Source organism: Scyliorhinus canicula, chromosome 3 (assembly GCF_902713615.1).
Source record: "Scyliorhinus canicula chromosome 3, sScyCan1.1, whole genome shotgun sequence".
In the NCBI taxonomy this organism is placed as follows: Eukaryota; Metazoa; Chordata; class Chondrichthyes; order Carcharhiniformes; family Scyliorhinidae; genus Scyliorhinus; species Scyliorhinus canicula.
Genome location: NC_052148.1, coordinates 274,722,141 through 274,747,221, shown reverse-complemented (window position 1 = coordinate 274,747,221; position 25,081 = coordinate 274,722,141). Strand labels below are relative to the sequence as shown.

The following is a 25,081-nucleotide window of genomic DNA, read 5'->3' as shown; positions in this document are numbered from 1 at the left end:
GGACCTGTACTACAGGTTTGCCGGTAGCCCCTGCCTGCTGGCTCCGCCCAGTAGGAGGAGTGTGTCCTCTATTCAGCAGCCATTTCGCCAGCTGCTGTGGGGGGCCATGATGGAACCATCAATTCACCAGACACGTGTTTAATCGACTTACTTCAGAGCCAGCCTGTTACCCGTTGATGAACTCTTAGAGAACTCAGGCTGACTCTGGACAAGGGTATTTATACAGCAGCACTAGGGGGAGGAGTCATGGGCGGAGCCAAGGGTGGAGCCCAGTACAAGTTCCTGAGTACTCCCAGAGCTACTCCCCCTAGTGGTAGGATAGCGCTACTGCGCTTACAAAGACAGTGTGAATTATTATTTATATATATATATATATATATATATATTACATTCACCACAGGCCACACATCTTACTGCAATAAAACCACAGTTGTATCCAACCTGAGTCTTTGTACAATTGATCGTGCATCAATTTATTGCAGTAAGATTTTCTAAAAGATGGGCCTCCGAATCAAACTACATCGCCTGCAGCTGGATCCGCAATCAAGCGACGGCAAAAAGGACTTTAATCACTGGCTAGCTTGCTTCGAGGCGACCACCTGTTCCGGAAGCTCAGAAGATACAGATCCTGTACTCAAGGTTGAGCTCCAACGTGTTTCCGCTGATCCAGGACGCCCTGAATTACGCAGACGCCATGGCGCTTCTCAAAGAAAACTACGCACAGAAAACGAACACGCTCTTCGCCGGCACGTACTCACCACCCGCTCTCAACTCCCTGGTGAGTCCATAGAAGACTTCTGGCGGACCCTAATCCCACTCGTCCGGGACTGTGACTGTCAGGCCGTAACGGCCAGAGAACATTCCAACCTTCTTATGCGCGATGCGTTTGTAACGGGGATTGGGGCGGACCTCATACGCCAAAGACTGCTAGAAGGGGCCAGGCTCGACCTAGCTGAGACTAAAAAGCTAGCGCACTCCATAACGGTCGCCTCCCGTAACGCTCAGAGCCTACCCCTCCGGCCGTGCGGCCCACCCCTCCTATCCCTCATGGACCCCACAGACGGCCGCCCCAGCCGGGCTTCACCCAGCCAGTACGCCTGTGCCACACGCAACTCGTGCACCCCGGGGTCCCCGGTGTTACTTCTGCGGCCAGCAGAAGCACCCCCGCCAACGCTGCCCGGCCCACACTGCCATTTGCAAGGCTTGCGGCCAAAAAGGGGCACTTCGCCGCGGTGTGCCTGGCCCGCGCAGTCGCCGCTATCCGCCCCCTACCCCCTGACCTACACACAATGGCGCCACCATCTTCATCCCGGACCACGTGTGGCCAGTGGCCGGCGTCATCTTCACCTCCCGGGGGCCACGCGCGGCCCATGGGCGCTGCTATCTTGTACCAGCCCCCACAACGTGCGGCCCATGGGCGCTGCCATTTTGTCCCCCGCAGGATCTTCAGGCGCCGCCATCCTGTTTTCCCCACGGGACATGGACGGCGACAGAATTCCACGACCTGGGCCCCTCATGCTCTCCATCTTCTGATGCCAGCGACGACCGACCGCAGCTTGCCTCAGTGATGACTGACCTGTCTCGTCCGCACAACCTGGCCACCGCTTTGACCAGTGTGAGAATCAACGGTCACATGAACCTCTTGCCTGCTGGACTCCGGGAGAACCGAAAGCTTCATCCACCCGGATACGGTAAGGCGCTGCTCCCTCGCGGTCCACCCCACCAATCAAAGAATCTCCCTGGCCTCCGGATCCCATTCCGTCCCGATCCGGGGGTTCTGCACGGTCACTCTCACGGTCCAGGGCGTAGAATTCAGCGGCTTCCGTCTCTACGTCCTTCTTATCTCTGCACTGCCCTACTACTAGGCCTGGACTTCCAGGGCAATCTCCAGAGCCTTACCCTTAAATTTTGGCGGTTCCCTACCATCCCTCACTGTGTGCGGCCTTGCAACCCTAAAGGTCGACCCAGCCTCTCTCTTTGACAATCTAACTCCGGATTGCAAACCCGTTGCCACCAGGAGCAGACGGTACAGCGGCCCAGAACAGGACTTTCATCAGGTCCGAGGTCCAGCGGTTGCTTCGGGAAGGCATCATCGAGGCCAGCAAACAGCCCCTGGAGAGCCCCAAGTGGTAGTCGTTAAAACTGGGGAGAAACATAGAATGGTCGTTGACATACAGCCAGACCATCAACCGGTACATGCAGCTCGATATGTACACCCTCCCACCCAATCTGATATGGTCAATCAGATTGCGCAGTACCGGGTCTTCTCAATGATAGACCACAAATCCGCCTACCACCAGCTCCCCATCCGTAAATCGGACTGTCCACTGCTTTCGAGGCGGACGGTCGCCTCTATCACTTCCTCAGGGTTCCCTTCGGTGTCACTAACGGGGTCTCGGTCTTTCAAAGGGAGATGGACCGAATGGTCGACCGGTACGGTTTGCGGGCCACCTTCCCGTATCTAGACAACATCACCATCTGCGGCCATGATCAGCTGGACCACGACGCCAACCTCGCCAAATTCCTCCACACCGCCACTCTCCTCAACCTCACCTACAACAAGGAGAAGTACGTGTTCAGCACGAACCGCTTAGCCATCCTCGGCTATGTGGTCCAGAACGGAGTTCTGGGGCCCGATCCCGGCCCCATGCGCCCCCTCCTGGAGCTTCCCTCCCCCACTGCCCCAAGGCCCTCACACGCTGCCTGGGGTTCTTCTCCTGCTACACCCAGTGGGTCCCAAACAATGTGGACAAGGCCCACCCACTCATACAGTCCATCCACATTCCCCTTACGGCTGAGGCACAACAGGCCTTCGCCCGTATTCGCTCAGACATAGCCAAGGCCGGGATGCGTGCAGTAGACGAGACACTGCCCTTCCAAGTAGAGAGCGACGCATTAGACGTTGCCCTAGACGCCACCCTCAACCAGGCAGGCAGACCCTGCCCTGGCTGCCACCCTCAATTAGGCAGGCAGACCCTGCCCTGGCTGCCACCCTCAATTAGGCAGGCAGACCCTGCCCTGGCTGCTACCCTCAATCAGGCAGGCAGACCCGTGGCATTCTTTTCCCGCACGCTTCATGCCTCAGAAATTCGGCACTCGTCCGTCGAAAAATAGGCCCAAGCCATCGTAGAAGCTGTGCAGCATTGGAGGCATTACCAGGCCGGCAGGAGATTCACTCTCCTCACTGACCAACGGTCGGTAGCCTTCATGTTCAATAACAGACAGCGGGGCAAGATCAAAAACGATAAAACTTGCGCGTGGAGAATCGAGCTCTCCACCTATAATACGAGATTTTGTATAACCCCGGCAAACTCACGAGCCCCCAGACGCCCTCTCCCGAGGTACATGTGCCAGCCGCACAAGTGGACCAGCTCCGAGCCCTACACGACAGCCTTTGTCACCCGGGGGGTCACACGATTGTACCATCTTGTCAAGGCTCGCAATCGGCCCTACTCCGTCGAGGAAGTACGGACAGTCACCAGGGACTGCCAGGCCTGTGCGGACTTCTACCGGCCGGACAGTGCGCCTGGTGAAAGCGCCCCGCCCCTTTGTACGCCTCAGCGTGGATTTCAAAGGGCCCCTCCCCTCCACCGACCATAACACGTATTTCTCAGTTGTGGTCGATGAGTACTCCAGATTCCCCTTCGCCATCCCATGCCCCGATAGACGTCTGCCACCGTCATCAAAGCCCTCAACACAATCTCGCTCTGTCGGTTTCCCCGCCTACATCCACAGCGACCGGGGATCCTCATTCATGAGCGATGAGTTGCGTCAGTTCCTGCTCAGCAGGGGTATCGCCTCCCAGCAGGACGACCAGCTACAACCCCCGGGGAAACGGACAGGTAGAGAGGGAGAACGGGACGGTATGGAGGGCCGTCCAGCTGGCCCTACGGTCCAGGAACCTCCCAGCCTCTCGCTGGCAGGAGGTCCTCCCTGATGCACTACACTCCATCCGGTCACTACTGTGAATCGCTACGAATAACACACCCCATGAACGTCTTTTTGCCTTCCCCAGGAAGTCCACATCCGGGGTCTCGCTCCCCACTTGGCTCGCAGCTCCAGGACCGGTCCTGCTCCGTAGGCACGTCCGACTCCACAAGGCGGACCCATTGGTGGATAGGGTGCTCTTGCTCCATGCCAACCCCCAGTATGCCTATGTGGTGTACCCCGACGGCCGCCAAGATACTGTCTCCCTCAGGGACCTGGCACCAGCAGGTTCCACCCAGACACACTTCTCCGGCCCGGTGCCACCCTCCCCTCCCCCGGCGCTCCCAACATTAACCCCACCAGGACTATCCCTCCTTCCCCTGCCCACGCCAGAGGATGAAGAGGATTTTGACACACTCCCGGAGTAATCCAACATCAGGCCAGGATCGATATCGCCGCCACCGCTACGTCGCTCCCAGCGGAATGTGAAGGCACCAGACCAGTTGAAGCTCTAACTGGCACCGGACTTTCAAAGGACATTTTTTTTTTCTTTTCCCGGACATAAATTCACTACTGTATATAGTTCTCCACCACCCCCGCTGGATTCATTTTTAACAGGGGGTGGATGTGGTAAACCACTGTTACGCCTGTATTAGGTGATGTAAGGTAGGACCTGTACTACAGGTTCGCCGATAGCCCCTGCCTGCTGGCTCCGCCCAGTAGGAGGAGTGTGTCCTCTATTCAGCAGCCATTTCGCCAGCTGCTGTGGGAGGCCACACATCTTACTGCAATAAAGCCTCAGTTGTATCCAACCTTAGTCCCTGTACAATTGATCGTGCATCACACACATACAGTAAACACCGTTTACTGTCTATCCTCACTGGCTCCCTCCTGTTCCTCTGGGCACACTCCTCTGGGCCCCAAAACCTGGATCGATTCAGCAGCCACTGAGGGGCTAGCACTATTTCCGCGTGGAACACAATTGATTTCAATGAGAAACGGGGCCGGATTCGCCGGGTCCGTGATTGACACTCAGGAGGCTGACAAGCTGCAGCCGCTCAAACACATTACACTCCCCACACACACTCATCCCAGCCTCACACACACATTACACTCCCCACACACACTCATCCCAGCCTCACACACACATTACACTCCCCACACACACTCATCCCAGCCGCACACACACATTACACTCCCCCACACACACTCCCCACACACACTCCCCACACACACTCATCCCAGCCTCACACACACATTACACTCCCCACACACACTCATCCCAGCCTCACACACACATTACACTCCCCACACACACTCCCCACACACACTCCCCACACACACTCATCCCAGCCTCACACACACATTACACTCCCCACACACACTCATCCCAGCCACACACACACATTACACTCCCACACACACTCATCCCAGCCGCACACACACATTACACTCCCCACACACACACATCCCAGCCCCACACACACATTACACTCCCCCCACACACTCATCCCAGCCCCACACACACATCACACTCCCCACACACACTCATCCCAGCCGCACACACATTACACTCCCCACACACACGCATCCCAGCCGCACACACACATTACACTCCCCACACACACGCATCCCAGCCGCACACACACTGCACTCCCCACACACACTCATCCCAGCCGCACACACACTGCACTCCCCACACACACTCATCCCAGCCGCACACACACTGCACTCCCACACACACTCATCCCAGCCCCACACACACATTACACTCCCCACACACACTCATCCCAGCCACACACACACATTACACTCCCCACACACACTCATCCCAGCCCCACACACACATTACACTCCCCACACACACTCATCCCAGCCGCACACACACATTACACTCCCCACACACACTCATCCCAGCCGCACACACATTACACTCCCCACACACACTCATCCCAGCCGCTCACACACATTACACTCCCCACACACACTCATCCCAGCCGCTCACACACATTACACTCCCCACACACACTCATCCCAGCCGCACACACACATTACACTCCCCACACACACTCATCCCAGCCACACACACACTCATCCCAGCCGCACACACATTACACTCCCCACACACACGCATCCCACTGCACACACACATTACACTCCCCACACACACTCATCCCAGCCGCACACACACATTACACTCACCCCAGCCGCACACACACATTACACTCCCCACACACACTCATCCCAGCCGCACACACACATTACACTCCCCACACACACTCATCCCAGCCGCACACACACATTACACTCCCCACACACACTCATCCCAGCCGCACATACACATTACACTCCCCACACACACTCATCCCAGCCGCACACACACATTACACACCCCACACACACTCATCCCAGCCGCTCACACACATTGCACTCCCCACACACACACTCATCCCAGCCGCACACACACATTACACTCACCACACACACTCATCCAGCCACACATTACACTCCCCACACACACTCATCCTAGCCGCACACACACACATTACACTCCCCATACACACTCATCCCAGCCATACATACACTTTACACTCCCCACACACAGTCATCCCAGCCGCACACACATTACACTCACCACACACACTCATCCCAGCCACACATTACACTCCCCACACACACTCATCCCAGCCGCACACACACACATTACACTCCCCATACACACTCATCCCAGCCATACATACACATTACACTCCCCACACACACTCATCCCAGCCGCACACACACATTACACTCCCCACACACACTCATCCCAGCCGCACATACACATTACACTACCCACACACACTCATCCAGCCGCACACACACATTACACTCCCCACACACACTCATCCCAGCCGCACAAACACATTACACTCCCCACACACACTCATCCCAGCCGCACACACACATTACACTCCCCACACACACTCATCCCAGCCGCACACACACATTACACTCCCCACACACACTCATCCCAGCCGCACACACACATTACACTCCCCACACACACTCATCCCAGCCACACACACACATTACACTCCCCACACACACTCATCCCAGACCCACACACACATTACACTCCCCACACACACTCATCCCAGCCGCACATACACATTACACTCCCCACACACACTCATCCCAGCTGCACACACACATTACACTCCCCACACACACTCATCCCAGCCGCACACACACATTACACTCCCCACACACACTCATCCCAGCCGCGCATACACATTACACTCCCCACACGCACTCATCCCAGCCGCACATACACTGTGGTGATATGATTTGTATACCTGTCTGCCATTGGGGCAGAACACCGGCTTACCATTGGCCCTGGTCGGCCATGTGCCTCTCGACCGATTGGCCGAGAGGCTGAGTTAACCACACCTCCATTACCGAGGTATAAATAGACAAACGCCCGGCGATTGTCCATCCCATTGTAGACAATCGCAGGAATATGTTGTAGTTTATTAAAGCCTGACTTTTGCAACGCACTCGTCTCTTGAACAATTTTTTTTTGAAATAATTTTTATTGAAAAATGTTGAATTTATACAACAATAACGCACCATAGTAAAATACCAAAAATAACAATAATATTAACAATCATAAACATTCGCCCCACCTCCATGAACAACACAGCATTTTAACAACAACGCAAATTAACACAATATAAAGTTACAGAATAGACACTACAATAAGAACCCCCCCCCCCCCCCCCCCCCCCTCTTCCCCCCGGTTGCTGCTGCTATTGATCAAGTTACCTATCTATGAGCCAGGAAGTCAGAAAAGGCTGCCATCGTTTATAGAACCCTTGTATTGATCGTCTCAGGGCAAATTTGACCCTTTCCAATTTTATAAATCCCGCCATGTCACTGATCCAGGTCTCCACACTTGGGGGCCTCGCATCCTTCCACTGCAGCAAGATCCTCCGCCGGGCTACTAGGGACGCAAAGGCCAGGACACCGGCCTCTTTCGCCTCCTGCACTCCCGGCTCTACCGCAACTCCAAAAATCGCGAGTCCCCACCCTGGTTTGACCCTGGATCCAACCACCCTCGACACCGTCCCCGCCACCCCCTTCCTGAATTCTTCCAGTGCTGGGCATGCCCAGAACATATGGGCGTTGTTCGCTGGACTCCCCGAACATCTGGTGCACCTGTCCTCACCCCCAAAGAACCTACTCATCCTAGTCCCGGACATGTGGGCCCGGTGCAGCACCTTGAATTGGATGAGACTAAGCCTCGCACATGAGGAGGAAGAGTTGACTCTCTCCAAGGCATCCGCCCAAGTCCCGTCCTCTATCTGCTCCCCAAGTTCCCCCTCCCATTTAGCCTTCAGCTCCTCCACTGACGACTCCTCCACCTCCTGCATTACCTTATAGATGTCAGACACCTTCCCCTCTCCGACCCACACCCCCGAAAGCACTCTGTCCATCGTCCCCCGCGCGGGCAGCAGAGGGAATCCCTCTACCTGTCGCCTAGCAAACGCCTTACCTGCAAGTATCTGAACATGTTCCCTTGGGGAAGGCCAAATTTATCTTCCAGTTCCCCCAGGCCCGCAAACCTCCCGCCAATAAACAGGTCCCTCAATTTGCTGATGCCCGCCCTTTGCCACCCCCTATATCCCCCATCCTTGTTCCCCGGGATGAACCGATGGTTGCCACCCAGTGGAGCCTCCATCGAGCCCCCTGTTTTCCCCCCTATGCCATCTCCATTGTCCCCAGATTCTTAGGGTCGCCGCCACCACCGGGCTCCTGGTAAACCTCTTAGGGGAGAGCGGCAACGGTGCCGTTACCATGGCACCCAGGCTCGTACCTCTACATGACGCCATCTCCATTCTTTTCCACGCCGCCCCTCCCCCCTCCATCACCCATTTACGCACCATTGACACATTGGCTGCCCAATAGTACGTCTCTCGTACAATTGATGGTACATCAATTTAATAGACTACGACTTTGAAGATGGAGTTCCGCATCAAGCCCGAATGCCTCCGCATCAGCCCGCAAACTCCGAACTCTGCAGAACTTTTCCAACTCTGGCTGACTTGCCTTGAAGGGTTCCTGGCATCTACAACCACCCCCCCCCCCACCGGGGCACAGAAGCTGCACGTCCTCCACTCCAGCGTGGGTATCGACACCTACGCAATAATCAAAGAAGAAACGACTTATGATGAAGCTATACTAAAGCTAAAGGGACAATTCATCAAACCAGTCAACAGGGTATTCGCCCGACATCTGCTGGCCACCAGACGGAAGCTCCCTGGTGAGTCTCTAAACCAATTTTACCGGGCCCTCCATACCCTGGGGAGGAATTGCTCCTGCGTCGCAGTCTCAGCTACGGAGCATATGGAACTACTGATCAGAGACGCTTACGTGGCTGGGATGCTGTCCCCTACTATCCGCCAGCGGATGCTGGAGAGAGACGACCTCAGCTTAACTGAGACACTGACTCTCTCCTCCTCTCTGGAGGTCGCTGATCAAAATGCCCGCTTCTATGACCCCAGCCAGGCCTCCTGGCACGCTTCCCAACCGCCATCCGCCGCTCCCGACCTCCCTCAGGCCTGCGCCGCGGGACGCCCCGACAAGTCCGGGTCCCGCTGCTACTTTTGTGGGTTCGCGAAACATCCCCGCTCGCGCTGCCCAGCCCGCTCCGCCCTCTGTAAGAGCTGCGGGAAGAAGGGCCACTACTCCACGGTCTGCCAGGCCAAAACGGTGGCTGCGGCGCTTCTGGACGCCGGCGTTTCCCCCCCTTCCCCCGTGCCCCCGCGCCTGGTCTGCTCGTTTCCCTCCCTCCCCCGGGGCCGCTCCTCCCAAACCGCCACCCCGGGCCCCGGCACCCGACCTGCACGCCTCTCCGGGCCCTCCCGGTCCCTGCCTGCCCGCCGCGCGAGTCTCTCCGCCCCCGGGTCCCCGCGCCTGGCCTGCGCGCCTCACCTCCCCCGCTCGCAGCCGCTCCACTCTGCTCGCCGGCATCGCTAGCCCCACCCCCAGCGACCACGAGGGCCCCATGGGTGCCGCCATCTTGGGGCGCCGAATCCACGTGCGGGTCCTGGGCGCCGCCATCTTGGGGCCCCGACTCCACGTGCGGGTCCTGGGCGCCGCCATCTTGGGGCGCCGAATCCACGTGCGGGTCCTGGGCGCCGCCATCTTGGGGCCCCGACTCCACGTGCGGGTCCTGGGCGCTGCCATCTTGGGATCCCGACTCCACGTGCGGGTCCTGGCCACCGCCTTCCGGGACTGGCACGCAAGGTTCTTCCAGCATCGACTCGGACGGCGACGACGGACACAGATTTTCTCCACGGCTCGCGGCCATTCAGCTCGACCAGTCACGTCCACGCACGCTCGCCAAAACGACAACGCTGATCCACCTCAACGGCCACGAGACGGGCTGCCTGCTGGACTCCGGGAGCACGGAAAGCTTCGTTCACCCTGATATGGTAAGACGCTGCGCGCTCCCTGTCCATCCCGTAACACACAAAATCGGGTTAGCCTCAGGTTCGCACTCCGTCCACATCACCGGGTGCTGCATCGCGGACCTCACGGTCCTCCCTGACCTTTGCGCACCGGCACTCCTAGGACTGGACTTCCAGTGCAACCTGCAGAGCTTGACCTTCCAATTCGGCGGCCCTATACCCCCCCTCACTGTCTGCAGCCTCGCGTCCCTCAAAGTGGACCCCCCTCCTTGTTTGCTAATCTCACCCCCGATTGCAAACCCGTCGCCACATGGAGCAGACGGTACAGCGCCCAGGACCGATCCTTCATCAGGTCCGAGGTCCAGAGGCTGCTGACGGAAGGGGTAATCGAGGCCAGCAACAGTCCCTGGCGAGCCCAAGTGCTGGTGGTCCGGACTGGGGAGAAAAACCGGATGGTCATCGATTACAGCCAAACCATCAACCGGTTTACGCAACTGGACGCGTATCCTCTCCCCCGTATCTCTACCATGGTAAACGAGATCGCGAGATACAAGGTCTTCTCCACTGTGGACCTTAAGTCCGCTTACCACCAGCTCCCCCTCCGCGCGAGTGACCGCATGTACACCGCGTTCGAGGCTGATGGGCGCCTCTACCACTTCCTTAGGATTCCATTTGGTGTCACAAATGGGGTCTCGGTCTTCCAACGGGAGATGGACCAAATGGTCGACAGGTACGGATTACAGGCTACCTTCCGTATCTTGATAATGTCACCATCTGCGGCCACGACCAGCAGGACCATGACGCCAACCTCCAGAAATTCCTCCAAACCGCAAAACTCCTTAACCTCACATACAATAAGGATAAGTGCGTGTTTAGCACCGACCGTCTAGCCATCCTCGGCTACGTAGTGCGTAAAGGAGTGATAGGCCCCGACCCTGAACGCATGCGCCCCCTAACGGAACTCCCTCTCCCCAATACCCCAAGATCCCTCAAGCGCTACCTGGGGTTCTTCGCTCACTACGCCCAATGGGTTCCCAATTACGCCGACAAGGCCCGTCCCCTCATTCAAACCACGACCTTCCCGCTGTCGATGGAGGCCTGCCAGGCCTTTAGCCGCATCAAAGTGGACATCGCAAAGGCCACGATGCGCGCCATCGATGAGTCCCTCCCCTTCCAGGTCGAGAGCGACGCATCAGAAGTTGCTCTGGCGGCCACCCTGAACCAAGCGGGCAGACCCGTGGCCTTCTTCTCCAGAACTCTCCAGGCTTCCGAACTCCGCCACCCCTCTGTGGAAAAGGAAGCCCAGGCCATAGTCGAAGCGGTGCGACATTGGAGGCACTATTTGGCCGGTAGGAGGTTTACCCTCCTCACAGACCAACGGTCAGTAGCCTTCATGTTTGACAATGCACAAAGGGGCAAGATCAAGAATGACAAGATCTTATGGTGGCGGATCGAGTTGTCCACGTACAACTATGATATCTTGTATCGTCCTGGGAAGCTCAACGAGTCTCCTGATGCCATGTCCCGCGGTACCTGCGCCAGCGCGCAGATAGACTGCATCCGCTCCCTCCACGCGGACCTCTGCCATCCAGGGGTGACCCGTCTCTACCATTTCATAAAGACCCGCAACCTGCCTTTCTCCATCGCGGAAGTCAGGTCAGTAACCCGTGACTGTCACATCTGCGCAGAGTGCAAACTGCACTTCTACCGTCCCGAGCGCGCACACCTGATCAAAGCATCCCGCCCCTCCATTACCGAGGTATAAATAGACAAACGCCCGGCGATCGTCCATCCCATTGTAGACGATCGCTGGGGCTATGTTCTAGTTTATTAAAGCCTGACTTTTGTAAAGCACTCGTCTCTCGTACAATTGATGGCACATCATACACATTACACTCTCCACACACACTCATCCCGGCCAACAAAATGGCACTGGTTGTGCTGGAGCGTGCCCATGTAACTCGGGCCAGAGGTCACCCAGGGAGTTTGCCTGGGGGGCACACCTATACGACCCTTGGCCCTAAGTTCACAGTGGGCTGTTAGCAGTGTGCACAACTGCATGGCTGCCTTGCAACTGCGGCAATGGTGCTCTGTGTCCGTCCACCCCGACCCCAAAGCTCACCCCCCCCCCCCCCCCCCCGGCCCTGCAGAAGCCCCCAGCCAGCAGAACAACTGTCAGTGAACTATGGCGATGGACACGTTCTGTACCCTCTCCCTCAGCAGCCACGACGCCGGTATCAGGAAGTCCCACCCCCAAGCTGCCCACCTCAGCAGAAGATTCTGGACAGCGGGTAGAATCTTTCCGACCACACAGAGGTGGTTGTGAAGGAAGCAACTAGAACAAATTTGAAGAGTTCTCTGTCAGGTCATTCCTGCCTCCATCAAGTCTCGCTGATCGCGGGTACAAAGCAGCCGCGTGTAACCAATTTGCATCACTTGAGAGATTAACTGCGGGAAAGAGGTGTCCTTGGTGGGATCTTCCCAGGAGGCTGAATCCTGGCAGGTACCTGGAGGCAGTGAGCAATCAACACCTTCTTGAAATCTCCCTTTCGGGTGCCAGGGGGGGGTCAAAGGCCCACAGGGTCAGCCACAAACAATGCTGTGAAAGGTTTCCTCCTCTGTGGAAAGAGCCATAAACCTGCGACCATTTTTTATTTTTTAATCTTCCGGCAGCTGTAGAGAGCATCACCATGTTCCTCGTTGTGCCCTCCCAGCTCTGGCAGTACCTCCTTTGCCCGTGGAGACGGTGTTTGGGCCTCTTACCTCAGGAACCGTTGTCAACCAGACAGCGAACATGGAGGCAGCAACCCAATTGCCAAGCAGATGGCATAGATTGGCAAAGACACTATGGAGGTTAGGGCCTGGAGATTGTCCTAACAGCCGAGAATCTTCCAAGAACAGAAGATTGTGCTCAATATTTTGATACCATGGCTCGTGCTAGGATATGTTATATCAGGTTTCCATTTAACTGATTAGAGCCACCAGGGTCTAATAGAATGGTGGATCGAGGGGCTGACTGGCCTCCTCCTCAACATGTGTCAGTGGAATAAATATGACTTCAAGACTCTTGAGATATTGCCTTTATTTTCAATCATAAACTCTACTGACTCTACGAGACATCCATCCAATTGTTTGTCATGTTATTGACTTCATGGGGAACTGGACATTGTAACCCGATAGATGGGGGTTGGGTTGTGAAGTGATAAAGTGCAATGCAAATCTAAATCCTTTCCTTTTATTCACAACAACAGCTAACGATATTGGAGCTGACAAAGTTTCACAGTGACTGTAAAAGTCCTCCAGGTTGTGACCGAGGTTTTCTTCAATATTTTCAGAATCTCATCACTTCAGCTGCTCCGCAGAAATCGAGCGAAACTCGTCAATGAGCTTGGAGACAGAATCGACTGGATTCTAGATCATGCTCTGCAAGGCGAGATAATTTCAGAAGAAGATTTGAGGATGTGAAGTATAACCCTGGGCCCAGGAGGAAGCTACGGGCCCTGCTGGATATTATTGACTGCCGTGGGGAACTGGCGGCTGAGCAATTCAGTTCACTCTTGAACAATACCAAAGATGTGTCTGAAAAAGAAACTGTGTCCAGGGGTAAGTAGACTGTCCATTGATTAGACTGTGTCCAGGGCTAGGTAGACTGTCCATTGACTAGACTGTGTCTAGGGATGAATAGACTGTCCATTGATTAGACTGTGTCGGACTGTGTCCGACCTGTGAAACCATCTGAAGCCTATCTGACCTACACTATTCCATTTTCATCCATATGTCTATCCAGTGACCACTTAAATGCCCTTAAAGTTGGCGAGTCTACTACTGTTGCAGGCAGGGCATTTCCACACCCCTACTACTCTCTGAGTAAAGAAACTGCCTCTGACATCTGTCCTATATCTACCACCCCTCAATTTAAAGCTATGTCCCCTCGTGTTGGTCATCACCATCCGAGGAAAAAGACTCTCACTGTCCACCCTATCTAACCCTCTGACTATCTTATATGTCTCTATTAAGTCACCTCTCAGCCTTCTCCTCTCTAATGAAAACAACCTCAAGCCCCTGAGCCTTTCCTCGTAAGACCTTCCCTCCATACCAGGCAACATCCTAGTAAATCTCCTCTGAACCCTTTCCAAAGCTTCCACATCCTTCCTATAATGTGGTGACCAGAACTGCATGCAGTACTCCAGGAGCGGCCGCACCAGAGTTATGTACAGCTGCAGCATGACCTTGTGGCTCCGAAACTCAATCCCCCTACTGATAAAGGCTAGCACACCATATGCCTTCTTAACAGCCCTATTAACCTGGGTGGCAACTTTCAGGGATTTATGTACCTGGATGCCGAGATCTCTCTGTTCATCTACACTACCAAGTATCTTGCCATTAGCCCAGTACTCTGCATTCCTGTTACTCCTTACAAAGTGAACCACCTCACACTTTTCCGCATTAAACTCCATCTGCCACCTCTCAGCCCAGCTCTGCAGCTTATCTATGTCCCTCTGTATCCTATAACATCCTTCAGCACTATCCACAACTCCACCGACCTTCGTGTCATAAGAACATAAGAACTAGGAGCATGAGTAGGCCATCTGGCCCCTAGAGCCTGCTCCGCCATTCAATGAGATCATGGCTGATCTTTTGTGGACTCAGCTCCACTTTCCGGCCCGAACACCATAACACTTAATCCCTTTATTCTTCAAAAAACTATCTATCTTTACCTTAAAAACATGTAATGAAGGAGCCTCAACTGCTTCACTGGGCAAGGAATTCCATAGATTCACAACCCTTTGGGTGAAGAAGTTCCACCTAAACTCAGTCCTAAATCTACTTCCCCTTATTTTGAGGCTATGTCCTCTAGTTCTGCTTTCACCCGCCAGTGGAAACAACCTGCCCGCATCTATCCTATCTATTCCCTTCATAATTTTAAATGTTTCTATAAGATCCCCCCTCATCCTTCTAAATTCCAATGAGTACAGTCCCAGTCTACTCAACCTCTCCTCATAATCCAACCCCTTCAGCTCTGGGATTAACCTAGTGAATCTCCTCTGCACACCCTCCAGTGCCAGTACGTCCTTTCTCAAGTAAGGAGACCAAAACTGAACACTATACTCCAGGTGTGGCCTCACTAACATCTTATACAATTGCAACATAACCTCCCTAGTCTTAAACTCCATCCCTCTAGCAATGAAGGACAAATTCCATTTGCCTTCTTAATCACCTGTTGCACCTGTAAACCAACCTTCTGTGACTCATGCACTAGCACACCCAAGTCTCTCTGCACAGCGGCATGCTTTAATATTTTATCGTTTAAATAATAATCCCGTTTGCTGTTATTCCTACCAAAATGGATAACCTAACATTTGTCAACATTGTAGCTAGCTAGCCCATTCACACCCTAGCTAGCCCATTCACAACCTATCCAAATCCCTCTGCAGACTTCCCATATCCTCTGCACTTTTTGCTTTACCACTCATCTTATTGTCATCTGCAAACTTGGACACATTGCCCTTGGTCCCAAACTCCAAATCATCTATGTAAATTGTGAACAATTGTGGGCCCAACACGGATCCCTGAGGGACACCACTAGCTACTGATTGTCAACCAGAGAAACACCCATTAATCCCCACTCTTTGCTTTCTATTAATTAACCAATCCTCTATCCATGCTACTACTTTACCCTTAATGCCATGCATCTTTATCTTATGCAGCAACCTTTTGTGTGGCACCTTGTCAAAGGCTTTCTGGAAATCCAGATATACCACATCCATCAGCTCCCCGTTATCTACTGCACTGGCAATGTCCTCAAAAAATTCCACTAAATTAGTTAGGCATGACCTGCCCTTTATGAACCCATGCTGCGTCTGCCCAATGGGACAATTTCTATCCAGATGCCTCGCTATTTCTTCCTTGATGATAGATTCCAGCATCTTCCCTACTACCGAAGTTAAGCTCACTGGCCTATAATTTCCTGCTTTCTGCCTACCTCCTTTTTTAAACAGTGGTGTCACGTTTGCTAATTTCCAATCCACCGGGACCACCCCAGAGTCTAGTGAATTTTGGTAAATTATCATCTGCAAATTTACTAACCCATCCTTCTACACCCTCTTCCAGGTCATTTATAAAAATGACAAACAGCAGTGGCCCCAAAACAGATCCTTGCGGTACACCACTAGTAACTGAACTCCAGGATGAACATTTGCCATCAACCACCACCCTCTGTCTTCTTTCAGCTAGCCAATTACTGATCCAAACCGCTAAATCACCTTCAATCCCATACTTCCTTATTTTCTGCAATAGCCTACCGTGGGGAACCTTATCAAACGCCTTACTGAAATCCATATACACCACATCAACCGCTTTACCCTCATCCACCTGTTTGGTCACCTTCTCAAAAAACTCAATAAGGTTTGTGAGGCATGACCTACCCTTCACAAAACCGTGTTGACTATCGCTAATCAACTTGTTCTTTTCAAGATGATTATAAACCCTATCTCTTATAACCTTTTCCAACATTTTACCCACAACCGAAGTAAGGCTTACAGGTCTATAATTACCAGGGTTGTCTCTACTCCCCTTCTTGAACAAGGGGACAACATTTGCTATCCTCCAGTCTTCCGGCACTATTCCTGTCGACAAAGACCCCTGTGTCCAGGGGTTTGTAGACTGTCCATTGATTAGACTGTGTCCAGGGGTAAGTAGACTGTCCATTGATTAGACTGTGTCCAGGGGTAAGTAGACAGTCCATTGATTAGACTGTGTCCAGGGCTAAGTAGACTGTCATAGATCATAGAACAGTACAGCACAGAACAGGTCCTTCGGCCCTCGATGTTGTGCCGAGCATTGTCCGAAACCAAGATCAAGCAATCCCACTACCAGTAATTCTGGTCTGCTCCATGTGCCTATCCAATAACCGCTTGAATGTTCCTAAAGTGCCCGACTCCACTATCACAGCAGGCAGTCCATTCCACACCCTAACCACTCTCTGAGTAAAGAACCTACCTTGGACATCCCTCCTATATCTCCCACCCTGAATCTTATAGTTATGCTTATAGTTATGTCCATTGATTAGACTGTGTACAGGGGTGAATAGATGGTCCATTGATTTGACTGTGTCCAGGGGTAAGCAGACTGTCCATTGATTAGACTGTATCCAGGGGTGAATAGACGGTCCATTGATTAGACTGTGTCCAGGGCTAACTAGACTGACCATTGATTAGACTGTGTCCAGGGGTAAGCAAACTGTCCATTGATTAGACTGTGTCTAGGGGTGAATAAACTGTCCATTGATTAGACTGTGTCCAGGGGTAAGCAGACTGTCCATTGATTAGACTGTGTCCAGGGGTACGTAGACTGTCCATTGATTAGACTGTGTCCAGGGGTAGGTAGACTGTCCATTGATTAGACTGTGTCTAGGGGTGAATAAACTGTCCACTGATTAGACTGTGTCCAGGGGTACGTAGACTGTCCATTGATTAGACTGTGTCCAGGGGTAAGCAAACTGTCCATTGATTAGACTGTGTCCAGGGGTAAGCAAACTGTCCATTGATTAGACTGTGTCCAGGGGTAAGCAGACTGTCCATTGATGAGACTGTGTCCTGGGGTGAATAAACTGTCCATTGATTAGACTGTGTCCAGGGGTACGTAGACGGTCCATTGATTAGACTGTGTCCAGGGGTAAGCAAACTGTCCATTGGTTAGACTGTGTCCAGGTGTAAGCAGACTGTCCATTGATTAGACTGTGTCCAGGTGTAAGCAGACTGTCCATTGATTAGACTGTGTCCAGGGGTAATTAGACTGTCCATTGATTAAGACTCTGCCCTTTTGGAATAATGGTTGATTACAGATATACAGAGGTTTGTGGGTTCAGTTTGGGGTGGTTAGTTCCAGGTTTGGCTGACTCAAACCCAGTGGAGTGTGAGTGTGAAGCGGGTTTAGCCGCACTATGATACTAAACTGGTATCAATGTGCAAACATCACTCTCTGGTGCAAAACGTTGACTTTGATTTACCTGATCTATATTTCTTATGCAATCGTACAGCTGTCCGGGTCAAAACCATTTGATATCTGTGTCAGAGTGAGAGTGTAAACACACCCTCCGGTAGGTTCCAGTGTGGATTTTCTCTGGATGTACTGTGAATGCTACTCCAGGTAGTGAGGAATATTGAGTTCGAGACGGCACTCCCAGGATCAAGGTGTGGGTCAGAAAATTAGGGTTGGAACATGTTTCAGCTGAAATGCTTTGCAGTGTCCTGAGATTGTGAAAGGCACGACATTGATGCAAGTCTTTCATCAAGACCAAGGACAATAGTCAGCTGTATTGTTGGGTAGATGGGGAAATGATAAGTAGAATATAAATCAAACCCATTTAATGCTCAGAATGTTTTGTTAAAAAATGAGACTTGCATTTCTATAGCACCTTTCATGGCTGCAGGGCGCCCCAGCAGTGTTACAGGCAATGATGTTGCACAGTCCATGCCACAAACAGCGATGTGATACCAACTTCACCATCAGCTTTAGTGATGTTGATTTAGGGATAAATATTGGACCCAGGAAAATTCTCCAGAATGATTATTCAGTTTTGTGCTATTTTCACAGGGGCTTTTCACAGTAACCTCTTTGCAGTGTTAATGTAAGCCTACTTGTGACAATAAAGATTATTACAATTATTTCATAGTTGGCCAATCAGCTGTTTAGATCAGCCTCCAGCCAGAGTGACTGATAAATCAGGATTGTTCCAGAAATAATTATTTCAAAGTGATAGCTGGAGAGGGGAGAGTGAAAGCTGATTCCAGAGCTGTTTATCTGACATGGCTGTTGTGCTGGACATAGAGGAGTGAACAGTGCATTAGTTGGTTATTTTGATTCAAACTCGTCACGTTAAGCTGCCACAGTGATCTATCCTCTTCCACTTTAATGTTTCAAATGTTGTTTTGTGTCTCTGCAGAAGACTCAGTTTTGATAAAGAAACACAAACAAGTCCTGCGTCGCAGGAATGAAGTAATGGTGTATTACAATACACGCCCGGGAGAGAAAATCCAGCTTTCAGATCAATTCACCAACTTGCTGCTTGTCAAAGGGCATGACAGCCTTGAATTCAAAAGGCACGAGCTGCTGTCCTTTGGGCAGAAGCGGATTCACTTACAGGAGAGGAGCAGGCTGCAGATGGAAATCAAACCAGGACAATTATTTATGCAGATTAACGACAAACGAGCTCCCAACATAACCCTGGTTTCTGGAGTAGCGGGAATAGGGAAGACGGTTCTGCTGCAGAAGATTGTTTACGATTGGGCCAATAACGACTGCTTTAATAACTTTGAGTTCATTCTGCAATTCTCATTCCGGGACCTTAATTTAATTAATGAACCCACCAGTTTTAGGAATCTGGTTTTGAGGAAAAACAGTCACTTGTCCAAAGGGCTGAATGTGGTTTTCCAGGCAGCGAAGAAGCTGCTGATCATTCTGGATGGGTTTGATGAGTTTAGGTTGTGCAGCTCTCTGGCTGGAGATTGCTACATCACTGACCCTGATGAGGTAGGGGATGTGGTGGATATCATTCACAGTCTGCTGCGAGGGGAACTGCTGATGGGTGCTTCAATCCTGCTGACGAGTCGGCCCACAGCAGTCAGCTACATCCCAGTGGAGACCATTGACAGATTTGTAATCATCACTGGCTTCTCCGAAAGGGATATCCGAAATTTCTTCCTGAAATATTACCAAGATGAGGAAGTGGGCGGCCAAATGTTCCTGCGAGTGAAAGGGAATGATTTCCTCTTCACCTTGTGCTTTGTCCCTGCCTTTTGTTATATTGTCTGCAGCGTTTTCAAAGAAGAGCAAGGGGAATGTCAGAAAGAGCCCAAGACAATGTCAGACATTTACAGCCGCTACCTGACTGTGCTGTTGAGACATCATTCCCGACCCCAGCCAACAGGGAAGGAGCCAGTCACACACACCCTCCGCAATCTGGGCAGCTTAGCATACAGCAAACTGCTGCAACACAACACACTCTTCTACCAACACGACCTGCAGGCTCATTCTGTGCAACTGGACACTTTGGTCAATAGTTTTCTGGATGAAACCTGTGTCCAGGAGCCAGACGGTGCGCAGAGTGTCTTTTCCTTTACACATTTCACCATCCAGGAGTTCTTTGCAGCTCTGCATTACATACTGGAACCTGAGCCTTTCCCAGACCTGATGAACGTGGACACAATGACCGAATACACGATAGCCTCAGGTTTCCTGGATATTTTCCAGCGATTCCTGTCGGGTCTGTTGTCAGAGAGGAATCAAACTTTGCTCTCCAAGCACATGGAGTTGGACAAAGCCACCAAGTCTGAGTCCTACTGCCACTGGCTGCTATCAGGGATCAAAGAGCACTGTGAAAATGGGTCCAGCATCTTGAATCTTCTCCACTGTCTATTCGAACAGCAAAATGACTCAATGGCAGAAAGGATAAATCCCCAAAATGTGCGCGTTCACATTGGGGACAATATACTTACTCCAGTAGATTTCACCGTGTTGAAATACTTTCTAGACATGAAGATTGGAGATCTGGAAGAATTAGATATCACAGCAACCAACATAGATAGTGCAGCGCTGAGGAATCTCCAACCATATCTAAAGCAATGTGAGAGGCTGTGGTGAGAACCTTTCATATCTTTCTTTGGGATTGGCTGACATGGTCAGGGCCATGTTTATCACACCTCACTAGTTACTCTCAGGCTATTAGGTCAATGGTCAGGGATTTGGAACCCAGCTGGGTTCATACAACAGGACAGGGCTATCAGCCTCTCATTTCTCATCTAGATTCTTCTCCATTGGAGTTCACAGCTCACTGCAGAGGGCAGTGATGTGGCTGCATTATCCATGTGTTCCACACACTTCCCAATTTGGAGTTTAAAAAAATAATCTTTTAATAATCTTTATTGTCACAAGTAGTCTTACAATGAAGTGACTGAAAATCCCCTAGTCGCCACATTCCGGCGCCTGTTCGGGTACACAGAGGGAGAATTCAGAATGTCCAGTTCACCTAATAGCACGTCTTTTGGGACTTGTGGAAGGAAACCGGAGCACCCGGAGGAAATCCACGCAGACACGGGGAGAATGTGCAGACTCCGCACAGACAGTGACCCAGCGGGGAATCGAACCTGGGACCATGGAGCTGTGAAGCCACAGTGCTACCCATGGGACTTGGGTTCTTGATTAATAAGGGGATCAGGGGTTATGGGGAGAAGGAAGGAGAATGGGGAAGAGAAAAATATCCGCCATGATTGAATGGCGGAGCAGACTGGATGGGCCGAGTGGCCTAATTCTGCTCCTATGTCTTATGATCTTATGGACTTAGCCCATCACAGCTCGGAGCCCCACTCGTTCTCTCACTGACACCCCGTCAGTGATTTACTAATGGATATTTTTGACTTCTTTCACCATTACCACAATTATAGTTCACTTTTATTCTTTTTCAGTTACATTCCCTCTGGATTTAAAATTGATTTAACTCTTCATTTTCCTCCCTCATGTTTTATTTTCCACTCCGACAATGCAGCTCTCCCTCAGTACTGACCCTCTGACAGTGCAGCTCTCCCTCAGTACTGACCCTCTGACAGTGCAGCACTCACTCAGTACTGACCCTCTGACAGTGCAGCTCTCCCTCAGTACTGACCCTCTGACAGTGCAGCACTCCCTCAGTACTGACCCTCTGACAGTGCAGCACTCCCTCAGTACTGACCCTCTCACAGTGCAGCACTCCCTCAGTACTGACCCTCTGACAGTGCAGCACTCCCTCAGTACTGACCCTCTGACAGTGCGGCACTCCCTCAGTACTGACCCTCTGACAGTGCAGCACTCCCTCAGTACTGACCCTCTGACAGTGCAGCACTCCCTCAGTACTGACCCTCTGACAGTGCGGCATTCCCTCAGTACAGACCCTCTGACAGTGCGGCACGTCCTCAGTACTGACCCTCTGACAGTGCGGCACTCCCTCAGTACTGACCCTCTGACAGTGCGGCACTCCCTCAGTACTGACCCTCTGACAGTGCAGCATTCCCTCAGTACTGACCCTCTGACAGTGCGGCACTCACTCAGTACTGACCCTCTGACAGTGCAGCACTCCCTCAGTACTGACCCTCTGACAGTGCGGCACTCCCTCAGTACTGACCCTCTGACAGTGTGGCACTCCCTCAGTACTGACCTTCTGACAGTGCGGCACTCACTCAGTACTGACCCTCTGACAGTGCGGCACTCCCTCAGTACTGACCCTCTGACAGTGCGGCACTCCCTCAGTACTGACCCTCTGACAGTGCAGGCACTCCCTCAGTACTGACCCTCTGACAGTGCAGCACTCCCTCAGTACATGACCCTCTGACAGTGCAGCACTCCCTCCAGTACTGACCCTCTGACAGTGCAGCACTCCTCAGTACTGACCTCTGACAGTGCAGCTCCTCAGTACGACCCTCTGACAGTGCGGCACTCCCTCAGTACTGACCCTCTGACAGTGCGGCATTCCCTCAGTACTGACCCTCTGACAGTGCGGCACTCCTCAGTACTGACCCTCTGACAGTGCAGCACTCCCTCAGTACTGACCCTCTGACAGTTGCAGGCACTCCCTCAGTACTGACCCTCTGACAGTGCGCACTCCCTCAGTACTGACCCTCTGACAGTGCAGCACTCCCTCAGTACTGACCCTCTGACAGTGCGGCACTCCCTCAGTACTGACCCTTCTGACAGTGCAGGACCTCAGTACTGACCCTCTGACAGTGCAGCACTCCCTCAGTACTGACCCTCTGACAGTGCGGCACTCCCTCAGTACTGACCCTCTGACAGTGTGGCACTCCCTCAGTACTGACCTCTGGACAGTGCGGCACTCCCTCAGTACTGACCCTCTGACAGTGCAGCACTCCCTCAGTACTGACCCTCTGACAGTGTGGCACTCCCTCAGTACTGACCCTCTGACAGTGCAGCACTCCCTCAGTACTGGACCCTCTGACAGTGTGGCACTCCCTCAGTACTGACCCTCTGACAGTGCAGCACTCCCTCAGTACTGACCCTCTGACAGTGCAGCACTCCCTCAGTACTGACCCTCTGACAGTGTGGCACTCCCTCAGTACTGACCCTCTGACAAGGGCAATTAAGAATGGGGAATGAATGCTGGCACAGTCTGCGACGCCCTTGTCCCATGAACAAATAAACAAAACAAGCTTTTCATAATGATTAACTCTCGAGAACGTGGTCCTCAAATCAACCCACAGAGAGTTCGAGTTATGGAAATGACACTCATAGATACAGAGCTTTCATTGGTTGTGGGTTTTTTAAAAAGGTAAAACTAAACAGATTCAAAAACCTCTTACTTCTATTTTTTAACTTGCTAGGTGTGGAGAGAATAAATTGGATTTTGAAGCAATTAAATTCCTGTGTGAGCTGCTGAGATCTCCAGACTACAGCCTGAAACTGTTGGGGTAATGTCACCAAATCCTTTCATCAATGAAGTGGAAATTGTCACTGAATACATTTACATTATCACTGGCCCTGGAATACTGAGCAGGCCCTGGAAGTTTCTGCCATTCTCCGGGCTGGGTGAAGGATCCAGGACCATTGGCCATCTCACTGTGCCTTTGAGCCCGACACTGGTGATGGTGCCAGTCACCTGTGGCATTGCGGGCTACACTGAGTTTGGGGTATCGGGGGATGCATGTTGAGAATTCTTATTAATATTCTGAAGTTTGGTCAATACAGTTCTGACTATTGGTTATGGATAACTCTCAGATGTCTGTACAACAGTTCTGTTCTGAAGGGATTGTGTGATACGATGGATTGATTCTTTATACTGTGGCATTAAGACTCAACATCACAACTTGATGCGTTGAATGTGGTGATTGGTCTCCAACCAGGCAGCCAGCTCCTCCCAGAAAACCAGTCCCCAAAACAGCTTACTGTTTCTTTCCCATCCCACCCCTCCTTGCTCCATTTAACATCCCATAGGCTCCTGTCTCTGACCTCTGAAAATGAAATGAAAATGAAATTAAATGAAAATGAAATGAAAATTGCTTATTGTCACGAGTAGGCTTCAATGAAGTTACTGTGAAAAGCCCCTAGTCGCCACATTCCAGCGCCTGTTCGGGGAGGCTGGTACGGGAGCTGGTCTTGGGCGGCAGGGTTCCAGCAAGGCTCCTACCTACAATCTTGGCTATGCCCGACTCCCAAATCTGTCGCCTTGCCTCCTGTCCAAGGCCCTGTCCAAGGCTCTGTCCAAGGCCCTGTCCAAGGCTCTGTCCAAGCCTCTGTCCAAGGCCCTGTCCAAGGCTCTGTCCAAGGCTCTGTCCAAGGCCCTGTCCAAGGCCCTGTCCAAGGCTCTGTCCAAGGCCCTGTCCAAGGCTCTGTCCAAGGCTCTGTCCAAGACTCTGTCCAAGGCTCTGTCCAAGGCCCTGTCCAAGGCCCTGTCCAATGCTCTGTCCAAGGCTCTGTCCAAGGCTCTGTCCAAGGCTCTGTCCAAGGCCCTGTCCAAGGCCCTGTCCAAGGCCCTGTCCAAGGCTCTGTCCAAGGCCCTGTCCAAGGCCCTGTCCAAGGCCCTGTCCAAGGCTCTGTCCAAGGCCCTGTCCAAGGCCCTGTCCAAGGCCCTGTCCAAAGCCCTGTCCAAGGCCCTGTCCAAGGCCCTGTCCAAGGCTCTGTCCAAGGCCCTGTCCAAGGCCCTGTCCAAGGCTCTGTCC

At 52.4% G+C, this 25,081-nt stretch overlaps 1 protein-coding gene across 3 annotated transcripts in view; it reads left to right on the top strand.

Moving 5' to 3' along the window:
- The window catches only part of LOC119963567 (NACHT, LRR and PYD domains-containing protein 12-like), a 65,724-nt gene that overhangs the window by 17,639 nt on the left and 23,004 nt on the right, over window positions 1-25,081 (top strand). For 2 of the 3 annotated variants that reach the window (XM_038792887.1, XM_038792886.1), the window contains exons 3-5: window positions 13,718-13,985; window positions 19,327-21,019; window positions 23,747-23,833. In XM_038792887.1, coding sequence (XP_038648815.1) covers window positions 19,383-21,019; window positions 23,747-23,833 — 1,724 coding nt within the window. In that variant the 5' untranslated portion in view covers window positions 13,718-13,985; window positions 19,327-19,382. The remainder of the gene's footprint in view (window positions 1-13,717; window positions 13,986-19,326; window positions 21,020-23,746; window positions 23,834-25,081) is intronic. The other variant, XM_038792888.1, reaches the window with a different exon arrangement.